Below are 13,323 nucleotides of genomic sequence, written 5' to 3' on the forward strand. Positions count from 1 at the left end.
ATCACTAAGTCAGTTGTCTTTCTCTTTGTCCCAGTGACATTACTTTCTTTTCAGTCAATTCGACTGCTTCATTCTCTTGTCAATCTTTTGACTACCACTATCACTTGTCTGTCGAACAGACCAATTCTGTCTTCTTTCAAAAGAACAATCACTTCAGTCTCTACATCCTCAGTCAAAATGATGTTCACCAAGGCCTTCCTCACTGCTGCCTTTGCTACCCTCTCCACTGCCCTGCCCCATGTCATCCAGCGCAGCGACAACTCCTCCGCCTCTGGAGGCGGCGTCCAGATCGTCAACAACCTGAGCCAAACCGTCTACGCGTGGTCGGTCGCTGATAGCGTCAGCGACATGCATACCCTCTCTGCGGGCGGCGGCTCCTACTCCGAGCAGTGGCGCACCAACTCCAACGGCGGTGGCGTCTCCATCAAGCTGTCCACCAAGCCTGACCAGTCCGATGTCCTCCAGTACGAGTACACCCAGTCCGGCGACACCATCTTCTGGGACATGTCCTGCATCGATATGGGCTCCGACTCCGAGTTCTCCAAGTTCGGCTTCACCGTTGAGCCTTCCCAGTCCAGCGGCGACTGCCCCTCCGTCAACTGCAAGGCCGGCGACACTGCCTGCGCCGAGGCCTACCTGCAGCCCAAGGACGACCATGCCACCCACGGCTGCCCCATCGCCACCTCTTTCGTCCTGAACATTGGCAACTAGACCGCCAGCAAGAAAAGCAAGCAATAAACGTCGGCGAGCCGACGACCAACCATTACAACTATACCCGGCCACTGGTCACTGGTCACTTTACGCTTTCACTCTTGCTTGATGCAATTGAGGCCCTGAACATGTGGAGCTTTGTTCTTTCTTCCTTTTCTTTTCTGTCACAAGACACTGGGACACGACATTCTCTCACTCCTGGTTGAGTTGATTTTCTCGTTGTCGACCTGTCATATTGAGTGCTAGCGGCTACTCTCCCTGTCGAACAGGTCGAGTGACGCTACGATTCATGTTTATGCTATACGATATATGAAAAAAGTCATATATGGATTTGGATATGGGATGTACAGAAACATAGACATAGACTATAGACTTGTGAATATTGATGACATACAACAAAACTCACTTCCTTGTGTAAAGTTTCCAAACTTGCTTTCTGGTAAAGTTCTCAATTCTACTAAGCATCTGCACTGGTCTCATTACAATGAAAAGTTGGCAATTCCAGGCTACCAGCTAAGATCCAAACACGCAAGCAAGACAGGGCAGTGGCCAGTGGGCCAGACCATGTCATAGCATGCAGGTCGAACTGGATCTGCAGTGCGCACTCTGCAAGTAAAATGGAAGTAATGGAGACTGGCTACGTACACCAGCGCCACAGTGGGACAGCATCTAGCACTCTATTCCCATTGGCTCTGCTGGAATATAGACCACTAAGAGGGCGCAAAAATGTTCGCTATGTGGATCTGTCCTACCCAATGATCTGCGTCAGTGACTGTCAATGCTTAAATAAGCATATTGCCGACTAACCTTATACAACTCATTTGATCTGATTGGTCAGTATGGGGAATTGTTGCCTTGATGCCTTATATTTTTTCCCTTCAGTTTCTTCCTTCAGAACCAGGTTGATCCTCCATTTCTGGATTGTTAATAAGCAACGAACGACGCGTCACGATCTGACTGGTGCAGCCGGTCCACACCGTTCCTTGAAATCCCGATCCTGCTCGGGGTTTCTGTGGCCTAGACTTGCGCATTACGGATACTCTACTCTTTCAGGTATCGTCTACGCGTCTGAATGTAGAAGTCATCCCGAGAGTTCTTTTGTTGGCAATGGTTTCTTATTGGCGAGTCGCTACTACCAATAACGACCTGAGATACAAGAACAATGATTAGGTAGATACAAAGATGATGTCAGTCTACCGCAGGCGACGCCAAAATCCCTCACGCATCACCTTGAGCATCGCGTACGCCACCAATCGGTAAGCAATCGTGCAGATGCCAAGCGCCATCACGTTCAAGGGCGCGTTCTTGTCTAGATTGTACAGCTGAAGCACTTGCTGACCAGTCTGGATCGGACAGGTCCCATTCGCCAGGAGCTGCGACGCGGTGCATGTGAAATGCTGGTCGCGCATCGCGTACGGCGCCAGGTTGGCGATCGAGTACTTGATCGGTGACAGGTGGTTGATCGCCTGCAGGACGTCGTTGACGTTCAGGCTCATCACGCCACCCAGGATGGTGGAAATAGACAGCAGAATCGACGTGACGTTGACGGCGAATCCGACGTGCGAGAAGAGTGTGCAGAACATGATCCCTACAGACTCGCCGCAGCTGATAATGCAGAAGCAGTTGAATGCGCTGATGAGGAACATCTTGGGGCTGCGTTCCAGGTTATCCGCGTAGGCTGCGAGCACCCCGAAGATGATCGAGGAGATCGCCTCAAAGGGTAATTCGAGCGTTGTATACTGTAGAATGAAAGTCTCGGCGGAGTAGCAGTGGTCCGCTTCTTCCCGGTAGAAGACGTCCCGTTCGTTCGGGTAGATGGCGATGTTTTGCAGCATCCCTATCTCATTAGCATCATGAACCTGACGCGTTGGACTATAATGGACGAAACTCACCGACAAAATATAGCGCAGCAAACTCCTGGATAAACCCCATCCGCGATTGCACGGCAGCATAGTCATTCTTCAAAGGAGCAAAGAAAAGTGCCATGATGATCGCGATTCCTACCACCTGCATTGACCGCGCCATCACCAATGGCGGCTGGCGCCAGAAATTGATCGCGGCACGGTGAAGCACCAATGGGTACGTGATCCGAAAGGGAAGCATCCGTCTCTTCAAGCTTCCAAGTTCTGCGGGAGTCGCAATCTGTGACGGACGGCGGGCCTCGTCTTCTTGTTGTCCAACCCAACTAGTGATCAACTTCTGTACGCGCTCGCGGGTCAGCGCTTCTCTATCTTCCTGCTGTAGGTCGACCGTGATCAGGTCCAGAACAAAGTCGGCAGGATTCGTGGTCTTGGGACACTCGTATCCCAAGGACCGGAAGTACGGGAGCATCTTCTGACCCTCGCCCGCATACACGGGATATCCTCCTCGGGCCAGTAGCAGGACACTCGAGAAGTGCTGGAACAGGTCCGATCGTGATTGATGGATGGTCATGATCAGAGTACGGCCCTCGGCTGCCAGCGCTTTGAGGACTTCAATAATCGATGTGGCTGTAAACGCATCTAAGCCGGAAGTAGGTTCATCAAGTAGCATTATTTTGGGGTCTGTTAGAATCTGAATGGCGATACTGACTCTTCTCTTTTCTCCGCCGCTGATGCCCTTGACGAGCTCGCTACCTATCAGATTGTCCGCGCATTCTTTCAATCCCATCTTGAGGAGAATCTCCTCTGCTCGCTGGTTCTTCTCCTCGCGCGACATCCACTGGGGTAGCCTCAGCCCAGCTGCGAAACGGAGACTCTCGCGCACCGTCAGCGACGGCATCAACGCGTCGTCATCCTGTGTGACAAACGATGTCACCGACCGGATCACGCTCTCTGAAGGCACAGCACCGTTGTAGAGCATGTTTCCCTGCAGTCGATATTGTGTCCCCAAGGAACCCCTTAACCGTCGTGCAATAGAGTTGAGCAGCGATGTCTTCCCACTACCCGACGGGCCCATGATGACGTTCAATTTCCCCGGCTGGAATTCAGCGGTGATGGGTTTGAGGATGGGTAGCGTCCGCGATCCCTGGCGAAAGACCTGGCGTTTCCGGATCTCCAAAGCATACTGGTCCAGTGAGATGGTGACAGGACGAGCTTCCTCGGCACGCCGTTCGGCAAACTTCTCTTTACCTGCAGACAGATCTACATCGGTCTTCCGGGCTTGCGCGATGTCAATGGCGAAACGATTGTACTGGAGCAGCAAGCCAGCAAGCAGATAGTGGCCAATCACAAAGGCCACAAGGATCACAATAGGTCGCCAGATCCAGTTTGACGGAAACCCCAGGTTCTCCATAATGTACCGGCCCGTGTATTGCGTACACGCCGGATTCGATGGGTCTGTCGAATATGGACAATCGTAGAACTCGCCCTCTGGGGGCCCGTCAGGACCGATGAATTCGTTGGCGCACAGAGCACCGAAGATGTAGAACGTATACGCCACCCATTTTAGCCACCGTACGTACACAGGGATCTGGTTCGACTGTACAAAGTACCCGCACGCGAAAGACTGTAATGTGAATGAAAGGTTGGCCACAAGACTCGCACCGGGGAAACTGCGAGCGACGCCAATGGAGACGGCCGCAAAGGTGACAGCAATGTAGTGAGTGAGGGTGGTCAGAAGCAAGAAGATGAAGAACTGGCCCACGCTGAGCCGGTATCCGACCATGAAGTAGTATATAATCGCAAAGATAACAGGCACAGGCAGGTCTTCTAGAGGAAGACGCGCTGCACGTCTGCTCAGCAAGAAGGCCGGGACACCCACGACACCTTCGTTTCTCTCGCGATCGAATAGACGTATGTCGATTGTCAGACGATACGTCTCATAAAGGAGAATCAGATATCCGTTGAGGCTGCTTGCGGTATACAGACTGCCTTGTCGCGATCGAATACCAGCTTGACTCTCATCAAGCTGTAAAAAGATCCAGCCATTGATGACAGCCATTCCCACTGCCTCCAGAAGGCTTCCCGCCACGCCGAGAGGGTCTCGAATGGTTGTTGTGAAGGTCCGAGAGGTCAGGACACGGAATTGTTGACGGAAGGAAGCTGCCTTGTTTATGGGTGTAACTGCGCTAAATGGTATAGACGTCCTCCTTTCATGCCGAGACTGCTCGATCTGTTTTCGTTCAGAGCTTCGAGACTTCCATGCAGCTTTGAGGAGCTCCACTCGGGCCACCGATGCGGCCTCGAGCGACTCCGTCCGGTTATCGATGGCCGCAAGGTCGATCAGGTATTCAGCTGGATTCACAAACGGCGGCAGAACATGACCGCACGCCTCAAAATGGGACAGGGAGTCCCGAAGCGGTCCACTATAGAGCACCGATCCCCGTGCCAAAAGGATCACATTGTCAAAGAGACTCCAGATCTCGGAGCGGGGAGCATGAATTGAAACGATGACGGTTCGACCGTCCTCTGCGAGTTTTTTCAGCGTCCGGATGATCTGGAATGCGCTCGTTGCGTCTAATCCCGTCGTAGGTTCGTCGCAGAACAAGACCTGCACGAATTAGAATCTTCTTCTTTGTTTTCTTTTTTGGCTTCAGTGATCTGAAGGATACACACTGATGGGTTCGCCAGCATCTGCACGCCAATACTCGTGCGCCTCTTCTCCCCTCCACTGCAACCCTTGTGTGTGCTTGTCCCAATCCGCGTGTCGGCACACTCCTTCAGCCCCAATTCCAATATCACCTGCTCGACAACCCGATGGCGCTCCTCCTGCGTCGCTGGTGGCGGCAATCGCAGATCCGCCGCATACCGCAGAGTCTCTCGAACCGTCAGGGTGGGAATTAGCACATCCTCCTGCATGACATACGCGCTGCGTATCCCCCCAATGCCCGCAACTCCGTTGAAGGTGGTCGCCCCGGAAACTTTCGCCTTGGTCAAGCTCATCCGACCAGCCACGATGTTGAGCAGCGATGTCTTGCCAGACCCACTGCTACCGATAATCGCCGTGAGACTCCCACTAGGCATGAACGCGTCGACGCTGTCGAGGACAGTTTTATGTGTCTGGGTGTCCACCTTCTTCCCGCAAAGCCGATGCCATATCTGCGACGGCGGGGTCTCCCATATTGGGGGCGTCGTGTCAACTTGGAGCGATAGATCCTCGACGCATACATCGACTGGCTCAACCGCCCGCAGGGACAGATTGAATGTCGCGGTTTGGTCTTGTAATCCCTCGGCAGCGACAAGGTCTTTGGGGACTTTGAACTCCGCGATCAGATCGTCATCTTTCTCCATGCTGAGCACGGCTCATTGCCTGAAACAGGCTTACTGCGGCAAGACAGCACAAGGAACCAGATTCTGTTGTATCACGGACAACCACAGCCAAACAGCAAGCAAGCAAGATCCCTCTCGTCCGAGCACAAACGACGAGAATTTGGCCCAACGGCCAAGAACACGGGGTAAGACATCTTGTCGGATTTAGGCTCCGTGGTGCTTGGGGTGCCTCTAAAAGGCTCATTCAATTTAGTTGGAGTTGGGAAGCGCCTGGACCCAAAACGGCCGGAGTATTTGCCATTATTGGCTGCTGGCGGCTCGGATGGAGTCGTCCCGTGGTCTTAGTCCTTCGCTTAGAAGCAGGTCTCTGGTAGATTCGACCAGGTGTTAATTTATTTCGTACCTTGTGACGAATAGACCAGCTCTCAGATCAATTATTCGAGATCATACCTAGCATGTGACGATTTACTAGTCGGTCTCGAAGGACGTCATCTTCACAGTAAGATAAGAAGAGCCATTCGGTTATTCCATTGCCTGCAGTTCAGGGTCCGACCCACTCCAACTGAAGTCAGTCATTCTTGTCTTATCGAGATCTGATAATCTGACATCGAATGTGCCAATTCTAGGTAGTCTGATGCGATGATGGCCGTTGTGCGATATTCACAGTGAGAGTTGACAATGCCTTAGCGACGTTTCGTCGAGCTGAGGGCGACCAAAACAAAACCATTCATGTCACATGACAACTATTTATATATATCGACGTATGCTATGCCTAGGTTGCATGTCAACGTTTCAATAGGAAACAGAAGACTAGAGGAACACAGAGGAAATATTTGTTAAGAGTTTGGCTCGTGATTTTGAAGATAAACCGCTGTACTGTGTAGATGGCCCCGATACATGCCAGCAACTTTTTTAGGAATTTGTCCAATTCGGTCCAATGCACCAAGACTAATCGAGAATTTCTTGCTTAAAAGGATACAAGGGCAGAGCAAAACAACCCCAAGAGTGTAAAGTCTGGCTTGGTGAATTTTTAAGAATATATATATAATTAATGTGCTCGCATGTAAATAGATTGCGGCATCAAATCAGTTGTCCATATAATCAACCAACTGATAGATAAGACATTAGATATGAGAAACAGTATGAAAGAATATGCTTGGTATCAATTGGATATCACATCAGCAGAGAAATGCAACTCGTCAAGGACATACACTAAATGCATACAGATACAGGCGGGATACAATCAACAGAAAGAAAGGACAACCGCATTTGAGGACCTCCCCCGACTCCTTTTTTGTTTTCAAGTGTGGACGTTGCCATGCCTCATTGGACGCTATTGCTCAACACCTCCACAAACACCGATTCGGTGCTTTGCTGGGCGTCCTCACATCGCCCGCTCAGCCAGACCACAACCTACCGCTGAACCTCAGAAAACCCCCGATGCAGATGTTTGATCACAGAACGCCGATGTGTGCCGCATCATCCCGACCATGGTGGATGCTCCCAAATCAGAAGAGAACAGAGAAGAAAGAAAATCATGACTAACATACATATATCATCACAACTTCACGGATTGCAAGGAGGAATATGGACTGAAACAAGGATGGACCGGGAAACAAAGGCTAGGTGATGAGGAAGTCCATGTTCATATCGTTGATGATCTTCTCCCAGTCCCAGCTGTCTTCGGTTTTGGTGTCCATGATCTCCCATACCCGTCGGACCACCTTGAAGGCGGGTTCAATATTACGCAGGTTAGAGTAAGCCTTGAGGGACTCGAAGCCTTTCTGAATCCGTTCTCGCTGACGAGGAATGAATGCCGAGCAACCAAGGAGAAACAAGGGCATCAGTACAATGCTAAAGGCTCCGGAGTCTTGCGGAAGTTGATCCAAGTAGGCGAGCCCATCGTCCACCACCTGAGCAATCTTATCACTGGGCTTGGACGGGCGGATAGTGCGGTACAGATAGACCCATGTCGACTGGCGGTACAGCTGTGCCAGGAACCAGTTTGGTGTGTCGGGGGGATGAGATGTTTCCCATGTCCGAATGGCCGAATCTATCGAGACGGCATCGCTCAAAATCTGGTAGTCAACCGCAGGCTCGTATCCTTCGTTCGATCGCTGCCGAATACGGTCGCGCAGCCTTGTGACATCGGAAATATAATTGAACAAACCGTCGAACACGCCGAGAAACATTCCGGCTTGCTGAGGCACAAAGTCGGGAAGTTTTAGATCATCACTCCGAAGGGCGGGGCGACGGTCCAGAGAGGTAATTGAGTTGGATACGTCGTGGTACTGGAAGAACTCGACGATGAACTGCCGGAATTTCTCGTTTCGTGGTTGCTGGGTCACCAGCAGATACCTCGCCGCATCCATATGCGGCCTGTACTCGCCCTTAGTCTCCCCTTCGCAGATCGTATTGAGACTGAGAGCGATGGTCGATGCGATGATGGGGTCCTCTACCAAAAGCTCTGGCTCCTGGGAAGTTCCCGACGATTTGATACTCGACGACATGATGCTGTCTTTGAGATCTTGAATAGCATGATGGAAATGGTAGAATTTGCGCTCCTTCAGCATGGGCTCTGGATCGAACGCCGACAGATGTGAGCCGGACAAACACATGAGCGAGTGCATCAACCCTCGATGTTGAGCGGCCATGGGAAGGAGGATTTCTTTGAAGGGATTGGTGTCATCGTTGATTAACGTCAGCACACGACTGAAGCCGTAGACGAAATGGTCAAGAAATCGTCGGTCGATTTCGGTTTCCACGCCGTCGATGAGCAAAGGTAGGGAGCGCGGTACAGCTGCGAGCGCTTTGGTACGTGCCGCTGCATTTCAAGATTAAGGGGTCAGCAAGATGTCCATCGGCCACGTCACAAGGAGTTCCAGGGCCTTACCATCCTCCATCTTCTGTTTACCACTTTTCCAGATCTCCTTGGGAGGGTACCCTTCGCACACAACCGCATTCTTCTGACAGTTTAAACACCTGGAAGACGAAATTAGCTGACCATTGCGGCGCATGCGATTAATCTGGGTGAATGGTGGGGTGAATTACGATGGCTTTGTCTCGTCGCACTTCTTCTTCCTTCGTCGACAAGTAATACAGCCCGTCTTGGATCTTCCCTTGGTGATCTTGATCTGGCCCCCGGGTACTGGCAGCGGATGTTTGCGTGGGCGACCACGTTTCCGTGGTACATTGACGGGAGCGGCCGTGGGTGTCGTAGTACAGGGATGATTGCTCGCACTGGCGGTTTCCGCCTCGAGGGGCTTGATGCTCCGCAAGTCCTCCGCACCGTCAACATCCTCGACCTTGGGGGTCACATCATCGGCCATGGACACATTCATATTATTAGAAGCGACGTAGTTAATCTGGAAATGTTTTGACCCGGCTGTCATGATGGCGGTGGCAGTCGCGGAGGACGAGGAGGAAGGGAGCGGGGCTAACGTCGAGTCGACGAACGGGTACGAGCCGTCGTGTATTTTGATCTCATAGTCGACCGAGGGAGAGCTATCAGAGTGGCTTTCCCCGTCCCAGGACTCGGGAGAATCGTTGGAGGTGCCGTCGGTGCTGATGCTTTCATGGCGGGAGAGAGCATCGTCCATGGATGGGCCATCGGGAAAGGCGGGGATTTCCGACAAACTCAGTGCGCGGGTGGAGTTGCGATGGTCCACGGTGGGGTTGGGTTGGATGCCATGAGGGTTCTGAGTGTTGAGATTCGCAGTTGGGGCCAGGATGAAGGTGGGCGTCTTTTGCATGGACAACATTGAAAGAATGTGGGCCGCATATAACTTGGACGAGGTTGGTGGTGGATGTGGTGGTACTCGAATTTGCTTGGCTTCCTTCGCCGGAGTGGATATGTCTTGCGGTTCGAGGGCACAGCTACCCCCCAGGGACTGTGTCACAAAAGAACCGACGGATATTAATTGGTGAGATGTGAGTGAAGCAAGGAAAGAGAAGAGGAGGAAGAAGAAGAAGAAGAAGAAGAAGAAGAAGAGGGGTAATCCAACACAGCACGAGTCTGATTTTGCGACCGGCGATTTTGGAGGGTGGATTTGCCGTATGTATGTAGGTAGGTAGAAGAAACCTTGAAACCGCGAATGGAACCACCTAATAGTAAGATGGGGCCAGTGGGATGGGTTCAGAACTTCAATAATATGTAGGTTAAAGAAGTTTATTCAGTTTTTAATGACGGACGTCCTGGTGAGTGGGGAGCCTGCCGACTTGGCTGCGATTCAATTAGGCTGGTGAGAGGCAGCGATGGGTGCAGGGGGTGGCCTCTCAGAAAGTCGAAGCCTTTTGAGGATTTGAGCTACTCCGTACAGTTGGCTGTGGCCATTGTTAGTCATTTTGAATATTCTAGTCGGAGTCGTAGTTAGTAGTAGGCGTACAGGATGACAGTGGTTGTAGTGTATGGTGATGGGGACAGGAGGCGATCTGTCTGTGGACTAAAGTAGATGAGAGGTGGAGCAGGAGCTACTTTAGTAGCAGCAAGTCAGCAACTTTGCGATTAGCGACGAGTCAAGAGGCCAGCAAGAGAAAGAGAAAGAAGACTCGAGGAAAGGGAGAGACTGAGGGAAATGGGGGTGGATTGCGAGGTATATTATACTACTTCCTCACCACCCAGAGGGAGATAATCCTCAGCAATATTCTTCTAAATAATTACCGTGGAATGAAGCAGACAGTAATGAATTAATTCGTGGACTAGTCCTACTGACCACTACAGTAGCTACAGGCATTTAAAACAAACTCTAGGACTAGGAAAGTAACCAGCCAGAAACTATGCCTAAAAGCTACCATCAAGAATGACAATCCTCTGCAAGTTCCGTTAGTAGTCGTACTACTCCTCCGTCCTGACGTGGATCACTCCAATGCTCAATCTATAGGGTTGTCTCCGTCGATGTACTTCGTATGCACGTACAGAAACCCAGTGGAGAGGGGCCGCTCAGACTAGGCAAATACTACCTAACCTACCTACCCAGACCTATCCATTTAAATCGAGCCAACCTGAACTGGTAAACTTCTTATGAACTCTGACCACCGGAACAACCAACAGCCAACTGATCTTGGTACAATGTACTGAGCCCCCTACTGTCCAGATGACAGACGATCTGCATTCCTTCTCGTTGACCTTCCCTACCTCTCCACCTTGCCTGCCTAAACTCTAACATGCGGGGGTTTTGTTGTAGAAGAGGGAAAACAGGCGGCCAAGCATGTTGGATATACGCAATTGATTGGTTCACTGGAGGACTGGGGGAATATAGGTACGGTACGGGGTACTCCGTCGAAAAAAACAACAAGGCAACCTGGGAGCCCAAGAAAAGCCATCGCGAGGATCAGATGCACTCCGGAAAAGTTAGGGAAAACCTTAGAAGAAGATGGGCAATTTTAAAATTAGAAAAGAAAGAAAAAGCAAAGATTGCTCAATATTTATTAACAAGGGAATCAACCACGCTCACAGGTTCGTTTGACCGGTTCCAAATCCCAAATGCACGGGTGACGACGGCGGATGATCCTCGACGCTGTCTTTGGCTGCGAGAAGAATATGATGCATCTCGGTTGGCAACTGGGCCTTGTTTCCCCAGACTCATCCCTGCATCCACCATAAGAAGACTACCCTAAATGGAATGAAGACGGAAATTACAGTTGGCTTGTCACGCGTTGATAAATAGACAGAGTGGGTTCAATGCCAAATACCTACCTACCTTTTCCATGGACGAGAGACCCGAATAACGAAGACAAAAGCCATTCTATAATTTATGAAGTCTACAATGGCCCTGATCATCTGAGATTGATGCTCTCTGCTCTGTAGATTTAAACCGTTGTCGATCTGCTTCTTAGATAATTCAATGATAATAGTAGTAACGGGTGAGAATTACATGCGTGCCAGCAAGAATAGGACGGAACACGGCTCAGGCTCAGCTAGGCGCTGTTCCCCCCCACGCTATTACTTCGACTTTGTCTCAAACTCCAGCCTCTGGCCAAATCATGCAGCTGTGACTGCGGACTCTTCTGACCAGATCCATCTCTGTTTATTGATGCTTATTTGGTCCATTCTGGACGTGATGGCGGTCAAGGTGTGGTATCGATCCACAGAAGAGAAGGTCTGGAAATCCACCAGGCATGCAGTGTTTGCTGATTGCTCCTGCGTCCTTTCCCTCGTCATACAGACAATCTGGGGAAAGTGGGCCAGATCGACTCGCACAGACTTCCGAGGACAAGAAAATCATCGCTACAAATTACAAAAAAGGCGCCCTTTTCCCCTCCATTCCCGGCCAGTTCTTGACTCATTGACTGGTGACAGGTCCACTTCACACTGATGACTCTGTAACAACTAACAAGTTCTTCCGCGTCGTTCCTTGCTCTAACCATGAATGATCCCAGTATTATTCGGACGAGTCCCGTCCCTGCACCGTCAACTGATTCAGAACAGACACTCTCACAAAATAACCGTATTTCCATGTCACTATGTCCTTGTAGGCAAACATGAAACCGACTACCTTACATACTGATCTCAGCGATCACTCGATCTCTCACCAACTTGTCCTCCCTCCACGCCTTGGAAGGAAGGGCACAAGACAACGCTTCCATAATTGGGTGGTATTGTTTCCGAGTGCTTGGGCCTCCTGTTGCTTTATGACTTGGGAAGTTGGGAGTCAACCCGGCTGATGGCCTGTTGATCCACCTCAAAACTTTGTCTGTCGAGGGACGAACTGGAAGATGCCCGAGGAAGCTTTGGGAGGCTGGAAATGCCGTTTTGATTTCTCATCGTTACTTCTTCCGCGGGGTTACATTGTTATCAGGGGTAGATTTTACGGTAAATCAAGTGTTTCTTTTTTCCCTATGGTGGCCTTGTAAGGGATTTAAGCTTGGTGATCATGATGATCGGAACACCGGCTCGAGGAGACGGACTAGTAGGAATAGATATCTGTCCCTGTGTACCGGGTACAAAGAATCGATACCGTATCAAGTGCTCCATGTCCCTCTGTTGATTCACCGAGTCAGTGACAGACTCCCAGTTGAACTAGGAATTGGTGTGTGTCAGGTGAGCGGGATACCTGGTTCAGGCAAGCCGGAGATTTACCATAGCGCGGGAAACCTCTTCCAATCACACACAGTAGTGCCCTTTACCGACCATCTTTGGGTTATGGCAATCCTATTGGAAACTTGTGCTACACAGTACACTTCGCTAGTTCCGAAATGACTCGCAAGTCCAAAGTCAAAATTGCCCGGTTATTGTACAAGTACCGAGAGGCGTCGACCTTGGGCAACGCCATCCTCCATATATGAGGACAACAAGATGGACAGATGACCTTGACGATGGGAATCAGCACCAGCAGTCAAGAATGTGGTGGTGAAACAGGCTCCACCGTCAGAGAGCGGAGACTAAAGTAATCCCTGATCTTCTTTGTTGTCTTATGCATCCCCG

The 13,323-nt window shown here is 50.7% G+C and overlaps 3 protein-coding genes across 3 annotated transcripts; 1 reads left to right on the forward strand and 2 right to left on the reverse strand.

The window, feature by feature from the left end:
- Positions 1-177: 177 nt before the first annotated feature.
- ALT_1811 (putative extracellular thaumatin domain protein) lies at positions 178-711 on the forward strand (the record flags this gene model as incomplete). Its single annotated transcript, XM_033559265.1, has 1 exon — positions 178-711. One exon carries the CDS (start codon positions 178-180, stop codon positions 709-711), a length of 534 nt encoding a protein of 177 aa, XP_033415156.1.
- A 1,193-nt stretch (positions 712-1,904) lies between these two features.
- Positions 1,905-5,921, reverse strand: ALT_1812 (putative ABC efflux transporter; the record flags this gene model as incomplete). The annotated part of the gene is made up of 3 exons (XM_033559266.2): positions 1,905-2,548; positions 2,604-5,181; positions 5,247-5,921. 3 exons carry the CDS (start codon positions 5,919-5,921, stop codon positions 1,905-1,907), a joined length of 3,897 nt encoding a protein of 1,298 aa, XP_033415157.2.
- Positions 5,922-7,522: 1,601 nt separating this feature from the next.
- Positions 7,523-9,661, reverse strand: ALT_1813 (Zn(II)2Cys6 transcription factor; the record flags this gene model as incomplete). The annotated part of the gene is made up of 3 exons (XM_033559267.2): positions 7,523-8,724; positions 8,794-8,882; positions 8,952-9,661. 3 exons carry the CDS (start codon positions 9,659-9,661, stop codon positions 7,523-7,525), a joined length of 2,001 nt encoding a protein of 666 aa, XP_033415158.1.
- Positions 9,662-13,323: the final 3,662 nt, after the last annotated feature.

Source organism: Aspergillus lentulus (genome assembly GCF_001445615.1).
Source record: "Aspergillus lentulus DNA, contig: Alt04, strain: IFM 54703, whole genome shotgun sequence".
Lineage (NCBI taxonomy): Eukaryota > Fungi > Ascomycota > Eurotiomycetes > Eurotiales > Aspergillaceae > Aspergillus > Aspergillus lentulus.